Here is a 25,380-nt window from a genome sequence, read left to right on the forward strand (position 1 = left end):
ATTCCCCCCTCAACTGCCGAATTCCCCTCCTCCCTGGCAGGAAGGTGAATAATCACCATACTCCAGTTAACACGACCTCCGGGCAAACAGGAGACTTAACACATCACATATTTTGTCGTATCCTGATACAGGCATTTCGCCTCTCTTGTCACAAGCTCGAATGAAGTGAGTTCAGCGCAAGCTAAGCAAAAGGGGAAAGAAGGGTGTGATCTACCTGCTGGTCTTGCTGCTGCCGGTTCCCAGAAGGCACGCTTCTCTGACTCTGCGCCCTTTGCTGCTGCGCTAACAATCGCTGGAGGGGAGATGGCGAAAAGGCCGTCAGCGTCTCGTCAGAGTCGTGTCATAGAGCAAGCTTCGGGATGGCTGCAGGTGGACCTAAGGCGTGGCCTCATCTCGCGTACCCTCCTCCTGGGGCTCCCTGGACTCAAGCCGTTGTTGAATTCGGTCTTTGGTTCGGTCTAAACTACTTGCGCTTCGGGAGGGACATGTGCCCACCCACCCTCCCCGCCCCCATCCCACTCCCTCTGCCATCCCAGATCCGACTGGGTGGTGCTCGAAGAGCATCCCGCCTTTCCAGCTCACGACCTGTCCTCCCCGACAGACTGTAAGCTTCCTGGGGGCGACGGCACCCACTGTTTGCTGCCACGCTTCCCGCAGAGTCTTGGGTTTATTAGCACACAGCAGACGCTCAACAGACTTGCACTGAATAGGACTGTTAACCGACTCACCTGTAACTGGGAGATCTGAGAAAGCTGGTTTAGTTGGGATAGCTGGTTCAGCATGGCTACCTGTTGAGGGCCAAAGAGCGGATTCAGGCCACCGTTGTTTGGTGCATACTTCAGCAATGAAACTGGAACCTTAGGATCACAATGGCAAGTTAATAACGTTGATCAAATAACTCAAAACTAACTAAATGTGCTGTGTAGTTTGACTTGTCAATAGAGCAATTAAATCTGTGGACTATTACCATGGAAGGTTGGTTAAGTTCTTGCTTTGCTTTATCGTTCATATAAACTTTTCTGGGTTAACTACAAGAGGACAGGGGTGAAATCTTAAAGCGGCCAATTTACTTTGCTGTTGTCTTCCTCCCCTCAACGTGTTTTCCGGAAGGTAGTAGTAAATTTCAGGTGTAACTGAACTTGGACTCATTTTCTTGACCCAACCCACATCCGTTCGTAAGGACAACTAATTCTGCATTAGCTGTGTCTCAAAGATGCCAGTCGATGTGATGAGGAGCACCTAACTGTCTCGTTCAAATACCAAGTGTTTCCAGGTACACAGGGGAGGGCACGCCCGCAGTTGCTACCTGAGGGGAGAGTAATGGAGGAGGCACTTGAGCACGGAGATTAGGCTGAGATGAACTAAGAGGTTGTGCTGGAGGCTGCTGCAGGCCCCGGGCTTGTGCTGCTGTGTTTCCAACACCGAACATACTGGGATTGCCATTCTGCAAAACCAAACGACAGCAACAGAACCCCAGTGGGATTCTTTAGGGACGGACGTTGCAATACCACACTGTAATATTGATTTAAACACAGTAACTACAAGTAAGAGAGATCTTATTACTTCTACAAAGCATTCAACAGAGAGCCTAAAATACACGCGTGGACTTACCTGTCTAACAGAATTCAAGTTTTGCATACCCAGCCCTGCTATGGAGCCAAGGGCCTGGTTAGGTAGTGCACTATTTGAAGGGGGAAGCTTCATGCTTTGACTGGACATAAACTGCATGTTTTGGGATTCATCTGCTACAATGCCATCCTGATTGGACAGACAGAAAGATGTGCAACACCAGCCAAGCAAACAAGTAGAAGGGAGAAATCATTGCAGGAACAGAAGAGAAGTCACATGACATTCCAGCATCAACAGGAAACAGGTAGAGAACAGAAGAGATCAGATTAGTGTTAATTCTAGAGTACATAAAAAGAACCAAACACATTTTACGGGATTCAGAAGAAAATACAAAATGCAATCCCTATGCTAAATTGAAACATAAAAGGGAGAATGAACTACAAATCCAGTAGTAGGATTTGGCACTGGATAATAAGCAGTACCTTACATTAAATGCCCTAACCACTAATGAGAAAATTATGCCATTAAGTGTACTGGTTATTAGCCACAGGGTGAAACAAACAAACAAACAAGTAACAAACAAACAAACAACTTACCTTATCAAAATAAGGACTGCGCTCCATGGAAGACTCTTTGGAAATCTGAGGCCGAGAACCAGGGCCTTTCCCGACCGTTCGATTGTAATCACCAATATTTAGGCTATGTTTATCTATGTCCATTCGTTTGTCTTGTAACATTCCTAATAAAGGCAGGAAATGATGTTACCATGTAGGAAGACGATTCAGTTGGCTTCAGATAAATTTACAGTAGAAAGCAAAACATTTCCTCCCTGTGGGAGGACTTCTGCCTTGAGAAGGACATGTGAAAAATGCACTTGCAAACTCAATTTCTTATTCCTATATGTATCTCATCTTTAATAATAACCACGTATTGTTTACTGTCTCTCAGCTCCAAATTCACCCTTTCTGACTGCCCAAAGCACACCTTGGGTCTTAACAGTTTTTCCTTTGCCAGTTGGTGCAGAGGCTCTGTCGGTAGAGGGCGCCGGAGAGACGCTGTGGGAGGAAGTTCGATGTGCTCCCAGCAGCCCCCAGAATCCACCCCCCCCACCCCCCCGCCATCCCTCCACGTGGCTCTGTAGCAGAGTCTCTAGTGACACACCGCTCTGCGGACAGATTTCCACCAAGTGCCACCAGCACAACAGCACAGCGACTCGCGTGCCATTCAGTGAGCCATGGAGGAGGCGGGGCCTCCTCCTCACAGAATGGACCCACGGTCCGGATACGGATTTGTTTTTCCTGCCTGAAAAGCTTCTGCCATCCCCAGTCTGGCAGAAGGCCTTATATCCCCACAGCACTGTGTCTGACCACAGAACTCACTCCAGAGCAAAGGGAGGACGGTCATGGGATCACGCCCGTGGATCAAGTGGTCTGACCACATACGCCGTCACCCAAAAGTAGCTAGCCAAACTGACAGAACTGGTTACAAACCAAGTCGGGAGACAACATCCTTCAAGGATGGGCTTCTGCTTCATGGCACACACTGCCACCCACATCACCAGAACACAGAGGTCTGGGAATCAGAAGGTGAGAGTCGGCATGGTTTCTCTGTTATACCTGACAAGCGACTCAGAATTCTTGCTTCCTGTTCCAGCAACTCTACAGATTTGGAGACCTTAGTCCTCAAGAGAGAGAAAACGCTTCTACAAGGAGACACATCAGGTCGCTGAACTGGAAGATGAAAACGGCACCTGGATATTTTGCCCTCCTTGTGCCACTGAACCGCCAGGCAAAAGGGGTTCATCTGCTGGCTGAAGTGACTCTGATCACCAGAGGAAATGGGCTTTCTGATACAAAACAAGGGCCGCGAGGACTCTAGAACCCAGGGGGTTCTCTGGGGGTGCTCCTTCGCATGTCCGGGCCCACTAGTAAAGGCCAATGAAGAGCCAGAGCAACCAAGAAAAGGCAGGACGATTAAGGGCTTGGATTCTTTGGGAACAAAGACCTGCATCCCTCCAGCAGCAAAGGAACCCGGGGGCGCTGAGGTACTGGTAAGAGCAGGGCAGTGTGGGATGGGTGCCGACAGAAGCCAGCCAGAACACCAGCCACAGGTCTGACCAATCACAGAAACGAGGTCAGTACAAGGTCTGCACGTTTCCTATGGCTTGTTACATGAGTGTGGTTATCTGGATAGGCCAACCTTCTCTCTCCCATTTTCGTTTTATCCACTCTGAACTGATGAAAGTTCCTATCCTATCCAACTGTTGAAAGTTCGCTCTACAACTCAGTCTTTCAGTCTCAACTGTGACTAACTTTGAGGGGTAGTAATACCGCCAATGACAATGCAATGACTACTGGGACCGTGTGTGTCTCCTCAGTTTGGTGAGAGGGCAGACTTCCTCACCCGTCAGAAAGAGAAAGAGAGCCGCGCCTCGTTAAGACAGAGCCGCTCTGCCACTGTAGTGGGGCAGGGCAGTGTGCGCACAGGGCGCGTGGGGAAGATGGTGGTCGAAGGGCGGGGTGAACTGTGCCATCCATCGACCTACCGCCTCTCAGCTCCAAATTCACCTCATCAGCCCTGGACCCTTTCCGCATCTTTCCCTTGGCCGGCCGACACTGCAGCTTTGCGGGTAGAGGGTGCAGGAGACACTGCTGTCTCCTGGGTGCAGGCACCCCCTCCTGCGGCACAGACCCCACCCTGCCGCGGCACCCCCGGCAGCGGCTCTGGCGGTCTAGTGGCAGAGCGCCTCCCGTGAGACACCTCCCCACGGGGCACAGCTCCTGCAGTTCCGCGTGGGCGACACCACCGTGACTTCTCTGCCACATGGTGAGCAGAGGCCAGGTCCAGGAGTCTGGACCCCCTGCACGGGCACGCCACCTCAATCCTAAGGTCAGAGACCTCTCCTTGCTTCTGCTAGTCTATCTTCAGTGTGCTCCTTACCTCCTACTAGCCAAAGCCTCGTCACTCGAATAATTCCTTAGATTTGTATCAAACCTTCCTGTTCAAATCGCTGCATAGTCCGCTCTCCTGCCGGGACTCAGACTAACAGAAAAACGGCACCACCTACTAAAGTTTTCAGGCAAGAAAGTGGAAATCAGCTTTTATCACACCCGCTCCCTCACCCTCCACAATGAATTGGTTCAGACTGGTTACCAACTTTCGTTGATTCTAATTCCTGAATCTCCACAGAATTAAGAGTCTTCCCACCTACTATCTTAGAGTTTTGAAATCCTCACTGGATTTGAAATCCCACTCCAACAAATCTCACACTGGTTCTGGTATCTTGTCCTTAGTCCTCTGCCGCGAATCTTTCCTGTCCTAAGACATTTTCAACCTGCAGCCATAATAATTTTACTATTATTATTATTATTTTTAAAGTTTATTTATTTTGAGAGAGAGAGAGACAGAGAGACAGAGAGCATGCATGCATGAGCAGGGGAGGTGCAGAGAAAGAGAGGGAGGGAGAGAATCCTAAGCAGGTTCCATGCTGTTAGTGCAGAGTCCGACACAGGGCTCAGGTGAGATCATGACCTGAGCAGAAATCAAGAGCTGGGCACTTAACTGGCTGAGTCACCCAGGTGCCCCTACCATCATAATTTTCTTAAAACATAAACCCAAATCATGTCATTCTCCTGCTTCAAATTATTTAATTCCGTGCTTTCAGAATAAAGTTCAAACCCCCCAGCTCCTTATGTTTTAGCCTCTGCCTAATTTCTAGCACCTTCCCTAGGCAAAGCTTCTTCATTACCACACTCCCACCACCACAACCAATTTACGTTTCTTCTCCCACTGCATGGAACTACTTGCCATTTCTCTAGCTGTCTTATACTGTCTCTGTCCTATTATCTGAGCCTTTACACATACCGTTCCCTGAATTACTAAGACTCTATCACCCAACCTGGATGACTCCTCCTGACAGGACTAGATTTGAGGTAATCACAGACTGGTATCACCATGACCTCAGACCTTGCACAGCGATGTGCACTTGGAAGGCTTACAAACCACCATACTCTAACGCGGGCTGGAGAGCACAGGATACCGTAACGGGAACCCAGACCTCCCGTCTCCTGGCCCAGGTCAGTGCTCGCTTAGTAGGATCATGTCACAGATCCGTTTGTCCATCAGTGATGAATACAAACTCAACCTGATTTACCTCCAGAAAGGTCCATCTTATTGCTCTGTACGTTTTCTTCTGGTGAGTCTCTCTGAAGGAAGAAAATGGGGCATGTTAGCAGGCCTTCATTCATCAATGACAAGAAATTAAAAACGAAAACCTTTACTTCGTTATTTGTCAAAAGGCAAAGAGGATATGTGACCGATGTTTTTAGCTACAACTATAAAAATAAAGAAGGCTTCATGGCCCATTTTACTGTAACCTCCAGCAGACTCATAAAGGCCTCAAACGTAAGTAATAATTTGTTAAGAAAACAAAAAATTAAATTAGGGTTATTTAACCACCATTTATAGGTGGTTAACAGACCACCTATAACATTATGGGGTATCAGACCACCATTAAAAGGGGAGGGGGCTGCTGGGAAAACACACTTACCGAAAAACTGATATTTGAAAACTGTTTAACGAATGGATTTATCCACGCTTCTTCTTGTTTGTTTCCACCTTTCATGGTTCCCTTTGCAAAACAAAAGAGTAGAAAGCTGCCATGGCCACCTCTATTGATCTGGGTACAGTGATGGATTACTATAACTTCAAGACAATTCCCAACTCTCATTTTTAGCCAATTAATTTCTCCTTCAACCAACTCTTATCCGAGTTGTTAACAATTACAAATCAACTTATTTGATTTTCAACTTCCTTTGCTCCAGTCCTCTGGTATAGCTGTAATGTACAGAGAAATCCCTAAAGGCAAGCAGTCAGAAGGAAAAGACGGAAGCAAAGGGCCTTGATAACCCACACAAGGAGAAAAGGTCCTCGGACTAACGGAGAACTGCTCGTCACACAGCTTCCAGTTTATAACTGGATGGTGCTCTGAGAGCTTACTCATAATCTGGATCTGTGGAGCTCTCACACCACACTAATGTAAAAGTAGTCATTAGGTTTCTCGGGTTCATCCACAGAAACCCACATAACGCGTACTTTAGTTGTGCTGCGTGCGCTGTACTGAAAAAACACACACGTTTCCGAATGAAAGACTTGAAAAATTATGATCTGTGTTGCCAAGAACACAGTACCCCAGCAGCAGCTGAGGCTGGGGGCCCCCCCCTTCCACCCCGGTGCTGGCTGGGAACAGGCGGTACAGAAACTACCGAGACATGCTTCGAGGGGGTGAATGGTCCACGACATGCCCGGTCGACCGGGAGGCGGGAAGCCACAGGGACCAAGGTGTCCCGTGAATGTGAAGACCATGGGGCCATTCTCGGTCTGCTGCCTTAATTTCCCTTTCCCGTTGCTACCGCCTGTTCCTTCCGACTGTGGGACAGAACACAGCTTCACAGTCCCCGCCCCCCCCCCCCCCCCCCCCCAAGTGCAGGTCTCTGAAGCAAGCACCTAACCCTCGCCGTGGTTTCTGAAGTCGTCCTTGATTCCTCTGCCTCTCACTCCCACCCGCACGCCTAACTGGCTGCCAAGGCCTTCTGTCCCTTCCATTTCAAAATGTCTCTCCAATCAGTCCTTGCACTACACATCCATTCTTGCTTCCCCATTCAGGCCCTCACTTCTCACCCGAATGAGTGCAGAAGCTTCCTGAGATCCCCAACTCTGGTCCCTCCTCAGTGCCAATGATCTTTCATACGATCACACTGGTTAGCTTTCTTTAAAGTGAGTAATTTAAAAAACCCAAGTTCATGTTGCCTTCTATGCAATTTCACTGGCTCTGTATTTTAAACAGAATAAAGTTCAAATTCTTTGGCACGGTACTGAAAAGACTTTACAACCTGCCCCTTCATCTAACTATAGAGCCAGATCTCTTGTCACCTCTGTCCAGAGATTCCACATTTTAGTATGTCAGGCTACTATTCTCCTTAGCACATCCCCCCCCCAGGCATCTTCCAAATTCAAGTGGGCACTCCTCAGAGCTCTCCTATGGCCCCACACTAGACTCTGAGCTCCTTGAAGGTGCAGCTCATGTCCTAGTGGTTTTGAACCCCCAGCACCAAGCACAGTACCTGGCACACAGCAGAGGCTAAATAAATGTTTGCAGTTGCTTTCTAAAAGATTTTTACTAGCAGAAACAAAGGAGAAAGAGTAAAAAGGCTACACACCCTTTCCCTTCTCCTTTTTTTGCCACTCAGACCCTGTAAGGAAAGACAAAGTCACAAAACAGCATGGTCCAGTGGGAAGAACACAGGGTTTGGAACTGGAAGGCCTAAACTTAAGTTCCCGCTCTGTCACTTACTAGTTATGTATCTCTGGGCATGCCACCACCTTTTCCGGTCTCAAATTCCTAATCAGCGTTCTATCTCAAAAGGTCATGAGGATCAAATGGCTTATGTAAAATATGGGAAAACACTTCATAAACTACATGGAGGCAACAGGCAAATTCAGCCGAATGAAAATCTTTGTAAAGGAAAATGGCAGGTCCTAGACTGAGAATCCCAGGATTAAAAGGGAGGGACCCTGGTGGCCAGCTAGGGGAGCTACTGGATATTTTACCTGCAAGGTCCCTCGGGGTGGGGAGGGGGGCGTAAAAAACAAAACAAAACAAACGTTTCTCAAAAAGGCGGCGGGGGGAGGGAGGGGGGAGAACCCCCAGGGGAGGGCCCCCCAGGGAGAACCACCTGGGGACTGGGCATATATTTTGAAAATGGTCCCCAAGAGAATCTGACACCAGCATCCAATACCATCTCTTAAGAACCTGTGCTTTGTGTCAGTGGTCTCAGACCTGGCTCTGCATCAGAGACATATGGGGTCCAATTTCCAAAACTACAGTAGGCCTGGGGTACAGGAGGTTGTGCTTTTAACAAATGCCATTATGATTCTGATGTACCAACAGGTTTGGGGGTAACATCTGTCCACATATCGGAGACAAACCAAATAACTCTGATCATTTCTGGGCATTTCTGTCACAGGACCTTTCAGGGTGAGGGAAGGGCTGAGGACGGGGGATGAGAAAGGAAGACGGTGATTCTGGGTAAAGGGGGGTTGGGGGCTCTGGGTGAAGCGGAATGGGAGATGAGCTGGCGGTGGGATGGAAAGAGTCAACATGGAGATTTGCCCTTCTCTTCATCCCCACCACTGCGGGCACCACTCTGGGTGAGGGGCTGTCCCAGGCAGCACTGGTGGAAGGGGAGGAGGAGAGAAATCCCAAGCTGTAGCAGTGGGGAGAAAGGAAGTTCCTGTGGTCTTACGGTTTTCTAGGTGGCTGCCCGTACACGAGGCTACACCTAAATTGGGGACTGCCTAGACTGTATTGGTCGCCATAAATGGGCAGGCAGGACAGCAATTTTTTCTGAGGGTAGACTACCTTTGGAATTCAAAGTTTCAAGGGCTGTGCCCTTGAAATGTTTACCTTCGATGACATTTTCTTTGTATATGGTGGCCAATTTAAAGATGAGTTAAGCTCTTGAGATGAATTACTATTCCACATTCCAATCTCTACATCCTCTTCCTCTTCCCAGCCAGTGGGGCGATTTCCAGGCAATGGCATATCATCACCACACCAGCCATCTTGCATAGATTTTGGCCCTGATTGTGGATTTGTGATACAAAGAGAAACATGCTGTAATCAAACAATTCTTTCTAGAGGATGAGAACTCATTAACAGGGTGGGGCGAGACGGGGGTACCTAAAAAAACCCCGCTTTTACTTCCCTTCCCAAATCTACAGGGCAGAAGTGTATGTTTTATACTGAGTTGAAAGTTCCATTAGGCAAGAATTTTTTTTTCTTTTTATAAGTAATCTCTACACCCAACATGGGGCCCAAACCCACGACCCCGAGATCAAGAGTCGCATGCTCTACTGACTGAGCCAGCCAGGCACGCCTAAGCCTGAGAATTTTTTTTAATTAAAAATTTCAATGAAACATCTCCCATGCTTTCACAAACAGAAGGTACCTAAGATGGAACAATGGTAGCCTTCTTGTTCACCCTTAACATTCTGCATGGCTGCGCACAGGGCAGAGGATAGAAAAAATTGAAAAGAATTCATTTTGAAATACATTTTCAACGAGCACGGCCAAAAAGTATTGCAAATCATAAGCAGAAAGTATCTCATCTCTACACTCAGCCTTTGGAAGTCCTACGGGGTGCCCCCCACACAACTTATGGGACAGTGACCGTGTTCATCTAAACAACAGGGGTCCTTCTTGAACTTTGTTCATTTTACATATAATATTCAGGGAATTATCTGAAACCTCAGCCGGACATTTTGGATATGCGTCTACATGACTATTCAGTCACTCATGCCGGACAGCATAAAAGTTGCTTGACCGTTACTAGATAATCTTATTTGGTAAAATGTAATTTAGATTTGGTGAAGTATATGCAAATCCTTAATAGTTAGCACAGTTCTAAGGAAAGGTAAGAAAATTCACAATGATAAAAGAGCAAACCAAGTTACGAATTCAAAGAGCCAGTGAAATCATCCAGTATGATAATACAGGAATACATTTACAATATAAACATTATCTGATTATTTACAGTCCTAGTCAATGACCGATCACCACTGTGACAAAATAGCTACCAGGAATTATCAACAACTTACCAGATTTGCTTAACGCTTGAGGACCAACAGAGCTGGAGCCCCACGTGGACGTGCTGGATGCCGCAGCAACGGGCTCCCCCCAGCTGGGACCACTGTCTATGGGTTTACCCCATGCTGAAGTACCATTATCCACAGTTGTGGCTGGAGTAGAAGGCTCCCCCCAGGGCTCACCCCAGCCTTTAGAAAGTGTGGGAAAAGAAGTCATCAGCACATGGTAGGGTGGGGCGGTGGAATAAGGGGCAGCAAGGAATACTTTAGGGAACAAAAGATGAAGACCTTCACATTCACGTATCTAATAATGATGCTGTGATGCGCAAAAACAGATGGCATCTGTTTTATGCAAAGATGATAAGTCATTTCCCATTATGATAGTTTAGCCAGTGATGTGACTTTTTCCACCTCTTCTTTCCTAACTGCCCTCTGGGTGTAGAGCAGACTGCTTCCAATAACCCCGATTATGGCAAGTTATCTTCCTTCGAAGACGAACTTAATTCCTGGGAAAGTCAAGTCACTCTGAGCCAAACCTAGTGAATTCAAGCGGGTGATCAAGCCGCGTAACAGCGTGTGGATGAAATTTATACCCTAAGGGCAACCTTTCAACATCACTGTTCTGGGATAAACAAAAATGAACTGCCAGACTAACAAAAGGTAGGCATCCGATTTTTATACCTGCTGGACAATGCTTCTTAAAAATTCTGAAGTGTTAAGTTGCCCAAAGCAAACCCATCAACATTGTTTAAAAGAACCAAAACAGCCTTTCCCTCAGATACGCACCTGTTTCTTCTAAGAATTAAATTCAAATTAATACAATAAGCTCTACTTGGGAGACTAATTAGATGCTGAGAGGTTAGTTTATGAAAACACTGCTATCGCTACGTCCGGTGGGATTATTATTCAATAAAACCTCCATTAACAAAGACAATGCATTCCAGTGACACTTAATGAAAACCTCATTGTCAAGATAATCTGCAGAGATGGGAATCAGTTCCTTGTTATGGGAGGAAAGTGGAACATACCACCAGAAAAGTATTATCAAATGTGTTAAGCACACATACACACTGTGTGTCTAACAGACTTGGATTTCAGGCCTCCTTAAATAAATGTCTTTGAAGGCCAAATACAGCACCTGGTGTTTAGAGTATTATAGTTGGATGCTTGCTGTATTTCTGGGACTACTGTAGTCAGATAACAAAACCAAGAAGTGACGGCTAGGCTCCGGAGAAGTGGGAAATGTACGGCATTCCCACTCGACACCACTTTTCCGACTCTGCCTTCTGAAGCCTTCCTAACAGAGAATGGAGCGCGTGAGGGTCACAACCAGCGCGGCCACCGGCAGAGCTCCGCTCCCTCATGTTACACACCTTGCCTGTCGCCATCTTCCCTAGAAGCTTCTCCTGCATTAGAGCAGAAAAGCCCCTTGCGTGCACATCCAACTACTCTGTGAAACAGATCTTAACAGCAGCGGTAAACGGAAACGAGGCTACTGCAGTCCTGGGGGGTGCTGTGTGACACCACCAGACTCGACCCGGTGGAAACTTACCGGAGCCGCCGCCCGCCTCTTTGCTGGAGATGGCACTTGCAGACGGGAGCAGCTGCTGGACCTGTGCTTGCTGGTCTGAACGGCCGCTGCCGTTCGGGACGTTTCTGTTCCACATGTTCACATTTTTGTAGTTGTACTTGCTTGGGTCTCCCCAAGCCGAAGTTCCGTCATCAATCTCCATTTTGCGACGTATGGATTCCGGGGATGGTTCCTCCCAGCCTGTGGGCTCTTCTTCCTTTGTCGGGGCTGGTATAGGTCCTCCCAGCCAGCCTGTACCGGGAGGTTTGCCTGTAGCTGGCGGGATCCCCCAGGATCCGACAAGGTCTTGTGGCTTGTTCCAGTCTGGAGAACCGACTGGCTTCGACGAATCTCCCCAACCTAGAGACTGATTAGACTTTGGAGGATCTCCCCATCCCTGGGAAGGATTAGGTTTAGAAGATTCATCCCATCCTGATGAATTATTTGGATTTATGTTATTTCCCCAAGTAAAAGAACTAGTTTTACCAAGTTCGTTCCAACCGGAAACGGACCGGTCACTGTCACTACCTCCTGAGCTAGATTTCTTGTTAGCCTCACCCCAATGGTTACTCCTCGAAGTTTCTCCCCAGTTATCGCTGGTGGACACGGCCCACCCTTGGTTTGATTTTTGCCCGTCACCCCATCCCTGTTTGCTCTTTTGCGAATCATTCCACGTGGACTTCTCTTCTTTGCAGTTCCCCCACTGATTGCTCTTGACCGTTCCTGTAGCAGCAGAATCATCTTCCCATCCCCCCTGGCAGTTCGAGCCTTTGGAATCTCCCCACCGCAGAGCAGGTTTGGGATCTCCCCACCCCGATACAGATGAGGTATCGTTACTAGTAGGGCTAGTCTTATCTACACACGCCCCTGAGTTAAAAGTCTGTGTGGCAGAGCTTCCCCAGGCCTCTGTCCCATTGTCAGTCTTTCTTTCCCCTCTAGGTGAAGTTTCGGTGTCCCAGGCAGTATTCTGCTTAATCGGAGTCTGTCCCCAACCAGAGTTGGAGAGGACACGTGGATCCAAGTCAGTCCTGTTCACGATGCTTTGGAGTAATGTGTGCTGATCAATTTTCCTCCTATCTCTACTCTGACTTTCCCCAGTTGCTTTTTCCTCGAGGCGTCCAGTGCTTTCTGTACTACCTTCACTCTCCACTGTTCCTCCTGTTTTGGCCCACACGCTGTTCTGCTCGTTTGTCTGGGATGTGGCAGCACCCTGATCCTCTTCCTCAGTAGATTTCCATCCGTTTGTAAACTTCTTACCATTGCCGTTTGCACTGTCATTGGAATGCTGATTGCTAGGCAGTTTGCTCCACTCCGCGCCGGGTAGATTAGTGCCAGTGTTTTGTGCGGGAGCTCCCCACCCTCTTCGACTTCCTCCAGAACTGGCGCCATTCCCGCTTCCCCATGACGCACTCTGGGAACCCGCTGCCCCGGACTCCCACACGCCTCCTCCTTTATTTGCGTTAACTTGAAAGTTAGTGCCCACAGGCCCATTCATGCCAGGCTGCATTAGAGTTGCATTCACAGTGTCACCATTAGCTTGGCCGTTAGGGCTCGAACATTTGTCTCCAGAGTAATTAGAACCATAGGCACCCCACGTAGTACCGTAAGAGCCTCCACTTTTTGACTCTCCATTGCTAAGGTGAGAAAGGGAAGTGCCATTCATAACTGACGGAGCCTGTATCTGAGGAGGATTCATTGTGCTCACACGCCAGGCCCCTGTATTACTAGGCAGTTCATTATTCTGTACTGAACCGGAGTTTGGTAAACTAGAGGTCATAAAGTTAGTAGTGTTATTTGGTCCAGTCATTTCAGTGGTAATATTCTGAGGTTGACCACTGAATGAAACCTTCTGTGTACCACTTACTTCAGATTCACAAGTTTCCTGAAGGCTTCCCCAGGTACCATGGGTGGCAGAACCACCCACTTTAGAGTTAATACTCTGATTGTTAGGCATCTGGCCTATGGTACTGCACTGAATATTGATGCCGGAACTACCGCTCCCTACAGGCCCTTTTAGGGCAAGTCCGTTGTTTTCTAATACTGGCCAGGCACCATGGTTGCTAGCTGGATTCAAAGTGCTTGGATTTAACCCTCCATTTGATGAAGAACTTACAGTGCCCCAAGCATTCATTCTATTGTTGCTACTTTCTGATTTGCTTTCAGGAGCATCCACAGAGACCTGACATGTGCTTATTATGGCTCCATGGGAAAAACCCCATGGCCCAGTACTACCTCCATGGCCCACATTATTGCTGCTGCTACCAACCACAAACTTGTTTTGGGAACCAAGTCCAGTGCTATTCCGAAGGCCATCTTTTTCACCACCTGTGTTCCCTGAAGCCATGATAGTGATGTTTCTCTCTGATTCAGAACTGGAGACAGAATCAGCATCCATACATTCTGAAGCCAACTCTGGATCACTGCCAGGGACTGAGGGCCATACTTCTTTCTCAGGGGAGTCGTTCACAACAGCATTCTTACAATTTGTGCTAGAGTCACTCGGAGAAGACACAGGTCCCCGCTGCGAATTTTCATAATGGGATCCTGAAGTATTGTGGTTTAGATCTAGAGTAAAGGAGAAGTACAAAAAACACTTAGGAAGGGTCTGAGAAAATGATAAGTACGTTATAAATGTATGTGGTTCCGCAATACTGACAAATACGATACTTGGCAGTATGGTTACAAAGGCACTGGGTATATGCCAGCCGCCAACGTTTCTCATCCAGTTGTTAATCCCACACGGGAAGGGTATTTTGCTGCTTTGTTCACTGATGTTATCCTATAAGCCTAAAGCAGCACCTGGAACATAAGAGCCCCTCTCAATAAATATCTGCTGAATGAACAAACTGTTACCTTATCAGCAAAGAAAAGAATTTTGGTGTCAGGAAGGACTAGGTGATAGTAAACGTATTAGCATAATGAGGCAACCCAGGCCTAGAGGCCTGACATGAGAAAGAAGGGGTTGGAAAGTAGATGGGTAAGGACAAACAGACAAACTTGATTAAATGTATTAGAAATATACTAGAAATGCCTTCTTGTCTTCCCTTTCTTAGAACAGCTTTTCCACACAACTGTTTTTGGGTATTATAACATGCTTATAAAAATTACAAAGTCTTTTCCATTATATTTCCATTTCATTAGTGTTTATACTCAACCTGAAATACTGCACACAAGTCAGCATTATTTTAGTTCCATTCCCCTTCATAAAAATTTAATTTACTTTCACAGCCATGTTTTTTTAGAAGATCACAGAATTGCGATGATTAAAAAATCAAGGGCAGACACTGGACACTATTAACGACCGAACAGTCATATAATCCTATACTCTTGGCCTCACCGCTGTATCTCATCATCTAGTTATTTTGCCGCAGGTAGGGGGCAGGCAGTTCTCATGTTTCCAATACCTTCCCAGATTCATTACTCTCATTCGGCGTAAGGATCTGGTAGTTAGAAGTTTCTCAGAGATGCTAACCTGCATAAGAGGTCTGCATTTAGACTGCCTTTAGGGGGTCGCTTATGTTGTAGTTCTCGACTAGAATGGTAATCAGAATCCTATGTGGTGCTTCTAAATAACCCACGGGTTCAAGTCATATCCCAGACCCAATGAGCCAACCGCCAGGGGCTGGAGGCCTAGAAAACAAATATAACTCACTATCAGGATGTTGCTAACGTGGAAAACCAGGTTCACCTGGTATCATTTTGTCTCAAAGCACAACCTCCAAGCAGCAAAACATTATGAGCTAGAAAAGAGTAGCAGAAAAAAGGACTAAAGAGAAACCAAAAGCATGTATATAATTCACTAAATACATGAAATTTAAAGTTCTATGAGAGACTCTGGTCTCCGCTCCCTGTTTGAGAGTCAGGTTTTTTCAGCTGCCAAATCAAGTTTGCCATCTTTCATTGCCTGTGAGAAGGATTTTTGTCACAAAACACAAGACACCGAACAGTCTGTCTCATTGGGCAAAAACAAGCCAATACACGGACTAGCACCTGCACCGCCGGCAACATCATTCAGTACCACGGGTCATGTGTTTTCTATGCATTTTTGTCACTGACTCCTTGGAACGACCCTAGAGAGCACAGCTATTACCTTCAACTTTGTAGATGGGGAAATCGAGGCCCAGAGGGTAAGTTATAGCACACGTGAGGAAGAGCGGATTCAGCACTTGGGTAAAAAAAACTAGGTGGCTAATAACAACACGGCTGGAACTCTAGAGACACAGAGTGAGTTCAAGTCCGGGCTCTATGCAGCAGCTGTATGACCAAGTCTGCAGACTGGGGACACAAACAGTACCACGCCACCCAGCCGGGAGCTACACTGTCCTGTGTGAAGTATTTAGTTCAACACCAGCTTCGAGTAACTGCTCCACGGAGTGCCAACTGGGTACAGTGAGTAAGAGCACAGCTCTGTTGCCAGACTGCTTGGACTTAAAAGCTGCCCTGCCATTTACTAGCTGTGTGATCACAGGCAAGAGGCTCCGTCTTCCTGCAAATTAGTTTCCTCATCTGTAAAGCAGGGACGATAATAATACCCATCACAAATAGCTGGAAGATTGAGTGGTTAATAATTAAAAGTGCTTTGAACCATACCTGATCCAGAGTAGGTACTTAATAAATGAGGGCGGTTACTATCACTAATTAATATATAGTGACGATTACTGGGATTTTTCAGTCCCGTCTCCAAAGCACATTTTTCACTCCATCACGTCTATCTCAGGAAGAACAAAACTGGAAAGCATACAACAACCTGCTTACTTTAAATCTCTACATAACTCACAAAGAATGCTAATTCCTGAATTATTCCCCCACAGGCACTTCCTCTCAAAGGGGGAAAAAAGTTCCCGCTTCTTTATTGCTTTTCTTCATCTCAGTAAGTTTCCTAAAACCTAAGATTTATCCTTGCTTGCTTCCTGAGCGTGGCAAATCCTAAACACTGCCAAGCCCCAAATCCATCCACATCTCCAAATCTGAATAATCAAGCTGCCACCACCACCACCACCACCACCACCACCACCACCCTCATCATCTCAAAGGCTAGAGCAAAAGTAGTTGTTTCCATTCTTTGTTTTTCTACAAGCACGTGTTTTCTTGCCACTTCCAAATAGCAGGAGTAAGTAAATAAGATCAAGAATGTTAGACAAAACTACCTAAGCTGAAAATAAATGAACAGACCTGGAATTTAACACTTAAACAGCAAAAGCATTCCCAGAACGACAGGAAAAAGGGAGGACAGGTGTCGTCAACACTAATACGCAGCCTTGTGCTGGAAGACGATCCAGAAAAAAGGTAAGGAGAGCAGACAGGAAACAAAGCAGGTTAACATGTAAAAGCAATGGTTTTCCTATACACCCGAAATAGTCAATGAGAAAATGTGATTGAAAAAGGATCCTAACTGCAACAGCCACAGAAACTATAAAGCAGCTTGGAATGAAGCTAACAAAAATATTTAGTCATTTATGGTTACATTTGATTGCAGGCCACAGAAGACAACGTGATTAAATACAGAAACTTGTTCCTGAATAAGAAGATAATAATAATATTCTTTCTTAAAGTTTAATTCAATTAAAAGAAATTGCCAACAGGAGTCTGTAACTTGGTTTAAGTGACTTAAAGATTCATGTAGAACATAAGAGAATTCCAAAAAAAATCTCAGGAGTGGGAGAGGGCGGGGGGAACCGCATGATCATGCAACAGCTAGCCAGTGCTGCACTGCCCGAGTGTCGAAGCTTTAACCGAACAGTAAAAGCAAACCAGAAACAGATCCAAGCATTTGTGAAATGTTAGCATTTTAAATCAACAGGAGAAAAGGAATATCCAATACTTTAAAAAGATTTCTTGAAATGAGACAAATTTTGTCAAAAATAATTTCATGATTGTGTTAAAAGATGAAACCATGAAGTCACCAGTGAATGAGAATTTTTTATACATAAAAAAGTAAAAAAAAACAAAACAACAAAACAACAAAAAAACAAAAAACCCACAAAACAAAGGACCTAGACCTGACTACTTGCCCCAAATGCGAAGCGTTTTTATGTCAAAATACATCAAAAGCAGCAAGCAAACAAACAAAAAAACCCCCCAGCAAACAGCATGATACATTTTGCAAACCAAATTCTATCACCTTTAATGTTAGTAAAAATTTCTCAGAATCTAGTCATGAGCTGGTTTGGAGGTGGTGGTGGTCTAAATGTGTCTTTTGCTATATATTTCTATGTATTTTAGGAAAAGTAGAGATCCATCAGCACTTATTAGCTAAAATTCCATTTTTAATCTGAAAACTATTTGATACTTTCAAAAAAACCTAAAAGAGTATTTTGAAAACTGTTTACCAAGGACCTTTTGGTTATGAAAAACGTGCAGTTTAGACAGAGGTGGGGAGATCCTCGTCTAATTAAGGTGTAAAAAGAAGAGGGTTCCTCGGCGATTGCAACTAAAACATTTCAGAGACTGAGATTATTTCAGAATTGGGAGAGGTCAAATTTTTAGTATGTTTCCCTTACAGATAAGGAAACCAAAACCCATCATCACAAATGATCCAGAGGATAAACCCAGAGGAACCTTATTAACAATCCTGTTAAGTTTTTCCAGGAAACAGCAAGCAACAGCGAGACTGTGAAACCCCGTCTTGGCGTGAGGAAAGGGGACAGTGGAGTTTTACTAAGTGTGGTGCAAAACACAAATCTGTACACACGGCAATGATGTGGGCAAACCAAGATCCGTATGACTGTGCTTTAACTGCAGAACACTGGAAATGCAAACTACCACCGGCTCCTAGTCTCTCAAGGGTGCTGGGGGCAGCTCTAGCATCACATCTCAAGAAGAAAGGTGTCACTTCCTAGAGCCTCTGCACAAAGATCAAAGCGGGCGTGTGCAGGCAGAGCACAGACTGGCTATAATTCAAGTGATTTGTAAATTAACAGTATAATCTGCTCAGGAAGAATTTAGATTCAAGAAAGTTCATTTACTTTTCTTATTAAATATATAGCATATAACAGATTTAACAGTTAAACATGTGCTTTCTGCCTTAAAGACTTCATTCTCACCAGAGGACAAAGTCCTTCAGAAGTAAATAGTACTTCGGTGTCATAGTATTTCTGGGAAGGATGATGCAGTATCACTGGGAATATGAGAGGCTGACATGCACAATTTCAAACAGCACTCAAGGGACAGAGTCTAGAACGTTTCTTTCAGTTATTCTGGCCTCTAGTCCAGGGGCTGGGAAAACTTTTCCCATGAGGGTCCGATTAGTGAATATTTTAAGTCTTGCCAGTCAGATGGTCTCTGTGGCAACCACTCTGCCACTGTGGCCTGGAAGCAGGCATAAAAACAATGTGGACATGAGTGGCGTGGCAGTCTTCCAGTAAAACTTGACTGGAATGGGCTGCAAGCCATCCTCTTCTAGATTAAAGAAGACAAAAGCAATACTACCAACCAAATGTGATGCACGGATCATGGCTGGTTTCTGGTTTGAGACACGAGGTGAGGCTGCTGGGAGACAACCATAAAAGACAATCTCAGGGGTGCTGCTCCAGACCAGATGGTGAGTGCCTCGATGGGGCCAGTGGTGATGTCCATCCCCGGGAGAGAAAAGCTGAGACATGTGGGAGATGAACCAGCAGGACCTGGACAACCAGTGGCCCGTGAGACATGAGTTTAAGATTTCTAGATGACTGGTGCTGGATGATGGGGATGCCAACCTTCTGAGCAATGGAACCCAGAAAGAGACACTGGAATGTGGCCGGATGAGAAGTTCCATTTTGGACGTGTGGGGTTTGAGGGGCCTCACATCAGCTGAAGACATCCAGAGGACATGAACCTAAAACTGGGGAGAGATCTGAAGCAAAGCCATGGTGGGGAATAAAACCTGAAAACTGGTCAAAGAAAAGGGAAAGAATGCAAGAGCTTTCAGGAGGAGGGCGCGATCAACAATAAAAATGTAGGTGTCTATTAAGATAAAAACGGAAAAGCCTGTTTTTTGCCACAACTAAAACTAAAAATAAGTTAGTCTGGATTTGTCGTTCAGAAGATCAGTGACCTTAGGAAGAGCTATTTTAGTCAAGTGAGCAGGAGCCAGACTACAGAGGACTGAAGTGATGTATCAGAGAGTACAAATATAGACCACTCTGCGAGACGGTGGAGGAGAGAAATTCTGTGATTCCTCAGGAGACTGGGAGTTTAAATTTTTCTTAAAAAGACGATACAAGCTTAACCAGGTTTATAGACTAAGGGCGAAGAGGTGCGAATAGAGAGCAAAAAGCAGAAGCTCCGGGACAGCAAGGACATGAACCACACTGAAAAGGCAGTAAAGAGCACAGGTGGATGGACAATATTTTCATCTTGAAACATCTCTGGAAACCTTAACATTCTCTTTTTCATTAAAACAGCCCCATTTCTTGGTCATTCCCCATGATAGCTCAAATGACCTTGAGATTTCTTTAAAAAAAAAAAAATTCAAACGTAGTAAAGGCTATGAAAAGTAATGCAGACAATACCCACATGCCCCTCCCCGTGAGAAATAACTAATACAAAAAAGTCCTGTGCACCCTTCTCTGACCACATCTCCTCCCTTCCCCAGTGAGACACCGAGGGTAACCACTCAAAATGCTGTATCTGAACTAATCTCTAAGCAATACAGAATGTTGTTTTGCAGGCTTTATATTTTATATAAATGATATCCTACCATAAACAAACAAAATGGCATTCTTGGAAGAACCAGTGGAACTGTGAACACGAACTACATATTACAAGATACTGAACATGTCCCCTCTTTGCGCAGGGGTGGATCGTGGCATCATGGTTGCACAGGAGACGATCCTTATTCTTGGGGAACTTCCTGTAGCAGTATTAAAGGTGAAGTGTAATGAATTTGCACGTGTGTGCATACGTATGTACACATGATGGGGAAGTGTACACGTGAAGGCAAGGAGGAAGGTGAGGGAAGGAGGTGTGTATGTGAAGTCAAGGTGGGAAACTACTAACAACCGCTGGATCTGGGTGCAGGGTACACGGGGATTTGTTTCTCTATCCGTTTAGCTCTTTGTCAGCTGGATAATAAAACGTGGGTCGGAACACTTTGGCCCCGTAAGAACAATACTGCTGCCAGCCCTGTTAGGTGCATCAGCGCCGCCCAGATCCTTTATTACCTAAAGGCCTCTAGGTCCCCCAAACTGAAGTGTTATTTGGGCAGCAGCAAAGCCCGATACCCGAAGGCTCTAAGTCCCTTGGCATGGACTGAAAGCATCATGCGTGTTTGAGGCCCGGCCACAAATGGGAAGCTGGGCACGCAGAGCAGTCTGGTTTGACCAGCGCAGCAGGGTTATAAAGGCTGGCACGGGTATTTCGGAAGGGTACAAAACTCAGTACAGTTGCCCCAGTTCCCATCACTCTTTCTTATCTTCTACTTCGCTTACTTGCTAGGCCCACGATGGGGCTGAGCTTGTGACCTCTGATTCACGAAGTACCTGTTCTCATCTAGGTGAGACCCCTGCTCCCTGACTGCACTGAATAAATGAGAAATGAGTTCTGTGAGGACAAGGGAGGTGTATCCAGCACTCCTCACTTTTATCATGAAAACTTTAAGCAAATAGCTGCGTATTTATTGTATGTACTGATTAACATGTCAAATCATCTCCATTAACTGCATCTGTTCGGGAAACAAAAATGTCAAACACGGATACAAAAATTAAAAGTTAAGATCATGTTCGTACAATTCTGAACTGCATGCGGTTCACGATACCACAGCTTTTGTGTCTGTGGACTACTGCTCAAGCTGTTTATAACATAGGCTACGCCGCTCCTCACTGATCACTAGCCTAAGCTCGAATCTGTAAAATGAGGCTTAAATGTGTTCGTGAGGTGTGTGCATCGTAGCGAACACCCGCTAAAGGTCAGTCATTACTGTTGTAAATACCCCTCAGAGGCCAGGGCAGGCCTGACAGTCTCAGGCGGCTTCCCTGGCTCACAGACACCCGGTGGTCTCTTACGTGGCTAAAGTTGCTCCTACTCCGAGTAGCGCCTACAAAGATGTTTTAATGTAAACATGTGACATATGCTGGTAAGGGGGGTTCCCAAATGTTTTCAAAACAGATAAAAGCACAAGTCTGGTTTCTCTGCAGAGCACTCTGCCTTTGTCATTCACAAGCCTCCGGGCTCAGCCAGACTGCCGACTGCCGCACCCTCCTGGCTTCCGGCTCCACCTCCACATTAACGCAGTGCCCCCTCGGAAAGTCCTTGGAGAAACACGCAGGATACTTTTCCTTTTCAGCCTCTGTTGAAGATTTCTTCCTATGCTCACATAGGCCTTCTTTTCATCTGAATGCACATCTGTCATACTTGGGGATTTCTGACCACTACCCACTTTTGAGAAAAACACTTACACTCCTATTGGTCCATTTCAAAAACACCTTTGTTCTTTCATTTCCCAAACTGAAAAAGCGTATTCGACATTATACCATTTTCTAAATTTACTGGCCCACTTCCCTGTTTGTTTTGTGAACTCCGATGCCACCAGTTTGGTGTGTAGGTACTCGAGCACGTGTTGTGTGAGTAGCCTCTCCTAAGGTTTCAACCACACTTTTAGAAAACATGCTGATGACTCAATACATCTGTTCCCAATCTGATTTCTCAGATGAACTTCACACCAAATTAACTGCTTGGCATCATATATAATGTCTAAACCAGACTCTTCTTCCTGAAAAGTACAAGTTCTTCTGTAAAAGTTTTGGGGAAGATAATTCATTCAGCACCTAAACATTAGGCGCCAAGCTACATGCTTAAAACACATCGCACGGTTTAATCCTCAAAGCAACCATATAGGTTGGGCATTAATGTCCGTACTAACAGATAAGGAGAAGGTCCAAGTAAGTTAAGTGATTGGGCAAGCCCACACAAGGGAGTTAAGTGGCTGGGGTGTGGGGGGAGGGACGGTAGTAATTTACGTTTGCATCCTTTCCAATACTAATGTGCTGCTCTGATCACCTATGCCAGAAAGATCCCATCTGGGTCCTCTTCCTCCTTCCCCACCACCGTGCAGTATGGTGCCCAAATACAGCACGGCTGTCAGGAGCACAGCTCTGGAGCTGGAACTTGAGCTCTGCCCCTCATTAGCTGGGAGACATGGTAACATGGCGTGCAGAGGAGTTCCTGGTGTACACAGGACAGCACAGAGAGAGAGAGAGAGAGAGAGAGAGAGAGAGAGAGAGAGTAACTCTTGCCGGGATGGTTAGTAAAGGCTGCTCGGATGAGAGGCAGGCTCGTAGCGCAATTAAGTGACATGTCCAAAGAGCCGGGATTTAAAAGTCAGGTCCATTTGGCTCTAGAAACTTTGTTCATAACCAGGATCTGCTAGTGTTTGCATGTGTGGGAACCTTGATTCTCCTCAAGTCTCTATCTGGCTTGTAGTAAATGCTTTAAAAACAGTTTGAAAAATGAAGGGACAAACCATCAGAGCCCGTCGGAACATGTTGAAACAAACCGAGCTTTGAGAAAACTGTAATCACATACACTTCCTGCCTCACCACCCTTGCTGATCTGTGGCAATAACTGAATGGGTGTGCTGTCTGAATATAATTTCCACGTGCAACAGTCTTCTAATGGCACATGGTAACGGAGTGAGGTTAGGCAAGTTAGCTAATGTCTTGGTGCCCCAGTTACCTCTGTTGAAAAGTGAGGATAAGAACAACTTATGCCTCACAGAGCTGTCAACAATTAATTGCAATAATGTGTATAACTGCTTAGCACATCCCTTGGGGGAGGGTGCTCAATCTGAGCTACAGTTTTATCGATTTAAGCTATAAGCTACTTACTAAAATGGGTAGAACCTGGAGGGACAGTGATTAATCATTTAAAAAGCAGGATGGGCAGTCAGCTTACAGGAAACATTTTTAGGGTTCCCCATTCATAACTCCCTGCATGGAACTCTTATTTGCAGACACTGACGAACACAAATACACCCCCCAAAAGCCATGAATGTATACACTTGCTACACTGCTAATGATGACAGTGGGAGTCTCGTAAGAAATGCCTTCTCTCACCTGACTGGTTTTTGCTGTTCTGCACCTCTCCGTTATTTTGTGGCTGTTGATTTGTTAAAGCACTGCTTTCTGACTGGCTGCTTAACACTTTAACAGCAGATCCCAGGTTTGCTGCTATGACAGGAAAATGCTGACCCCTCTTTAGAAGCTGTTTGTGTTCCTGGTGGCGAAATCGTGGTGGTACTTCCCGAGGATACCGAGGCAAGGCCTGTGGTGGCTGCGGCTGCGGCTGCGGCTGCTGCGGCTGCTGTGGCGGCTGTGGCGGCTGCTGCGGCGGCTGCGGCTGCTGCGGATTGTTGGCTGTGGCTCGCTTGGCATTATTATTAGTGCTGGTTGCTGTGGAAGTGCCGTTATTAGAGTTGGCAGGCTGAGGCTGGCTTACACTGGGCTTTATCTGTTCTGGCACTAATCCCAACAAAAGAAAAGGGGTGGAAAAGATTAGCCAGTAAAGTGTACCTCCACAGTAAGCCATCTAAGTAAAAAGGCACTAAGAAAAACAACCCTAAAGGAACGGAAAGTTCAAGTGCGTGAGGATATCCTCACTCACACACAGGCTAGGGTTTTCTTAGGAGAGAGTCAAATTTTACTTCTGCTAACTACCTCTCCAATAAGGGCATGGACATCATCAGCACCCCCTGGCCTGGACAGCTCATGCTCACCAGCTCCGTCCCATATTATTCTGATCAGAGAACAAGCACCTGATTGTGCAACTAGAGAACTCACAGTAGCTTCAAGAACAAATGGGCTGAATTGAATTTTGGTAATCCTAAAAGAATCCTCAATTCTCTGGAAACTGTTCTTAATCTGCCTCATTTTTAATGTGTTTGGTTCCTATTCTTCATCTCTGAAAGACTGAACACAAGTAACAGGTAGAAAGGATAGCAAACAATCTGACAGTTTCTTTAAAAACAGACAAAGTTAACAATATTTTTTGCTGTTAAAACATAAAGTCTCAAATAGGACAAACTCAGAACGGGGAAGTGAATACAAAGATAACAGAATGACATCTATGAAACTAACCAAAATGGGAGAAGTAACATAGATAACCTCTCTTAAGCAGAGCTGAGAAATAGCCATTTGTCTACTGTATGGACAGTCCGAAATTATAAAGTGTCTTTTTAGACCCTTAAAAGAGATCAAATAAGTAAACAAACTGATGGAAAGGACTCAAGCCGGTAAAGATATACCTAGTCTCTAAACTACATAAATGCCACGTGGTATAAGAACTTTCAGTGCTGGATGGACCCAGGTTTTAATCACAGTGCTGCCTTTACTGAGCTGTGTCTTTGGACAAGCTGTATAGACGTGACTGAGCCTGTGGTCTCCCCCGTCAAAGGGGTAACACCTATACCCTGCAGAGCTATCCTCGAGTTAACTGTTACTGCTTACAGAGCACCAAGTACAAGGCGATACAAACAATGGGTATCTGTTAATGATCGGCACAATACCACCTTCTGCGGCTGTTTAACGTTTCCGTGAGAGTTCGACACATCTTTACAGATGCCACTGTCAGACAAATAAAGTGAAATGTATCCATGTGGCCAGTGAGGATGCTCGGAGAAA

The 25,380-nt window shown here is 45.8% G+C and overlaps 1 protein-coding gene across 12 annotated transcripts in view; it reads right to left on the reverse strand.

The window, feature by feature from the left end:
* Positions 1-25,380, reverse strand: part of TNRC6A (trinucleotide repeat containing adaptor 6A) — a 161,293-nt gene that overhangs the window by 21,585 nt on the left and 114,328 nt on the right. For 5 of the 12 annotated variants that reach the window (XM_019820778.3, XM_023246342.2, XM_023246343.2 and 2 more), the window contains 12 exons: positions 23,818-24,222; positions 11,768-14,350; positions 10,228-10,404; positions 9,035-9,210; positions 7,788-7,820; positions 6,119-6,199; positions 5,723-5,774; positions 2,166-2,308; positions 1,612-1,758; positions 1,307-1,444; positions 729-857; positions 215-292 (listed from right to left, as the gene is read on the reverse strand). In XM_019820778.3, the coding sequence (XP_019676337.1) occupies positions 215-292; positions 729-857; positions 1,307-1,444; positions 1,612-1,758; positions 2,166-2,308; positions 5,723-5,774; positions 6,119-6,199; positions 7,788-7,820; positions 9,035-9,210; positions 10,228-10,404; positions 11,768-14,350; positions 23,818-24,222 (4,142 nt within the window). The remainder of the gene's footprint in view (positions 1-214; positions 293-728; positions 858-1,306; positions 1,445-1,611; positions 1,759-2,165; positions 2,309-5,722; positions 5,775-6,118; positions 6,200-7,787; positions 7,821-9,034; positions 9,211-10,227; positions 10,405-11,767; positions 14,351-23,817; positions 24,223-25,380) is intronic. The other 7 variants (XM_019820786.3, XM_023246344.2, XM_019820780.3 and 4 more) reach the window with 6 other exon arrangements.

This window comes from Felis catus, chromosome E3 (genome assembly GCF_018350175.1).
Source record: "Felis catus isolate Fca126 chromosome E3, F.catus_Fca126_mat1.0, whole genome shotgun sequence".
Lineage (NCBI taxonomy): Eukaryota > Metazoa > Chordata > Mammalia > Carnivora > Felidae > Felis > Felis catus.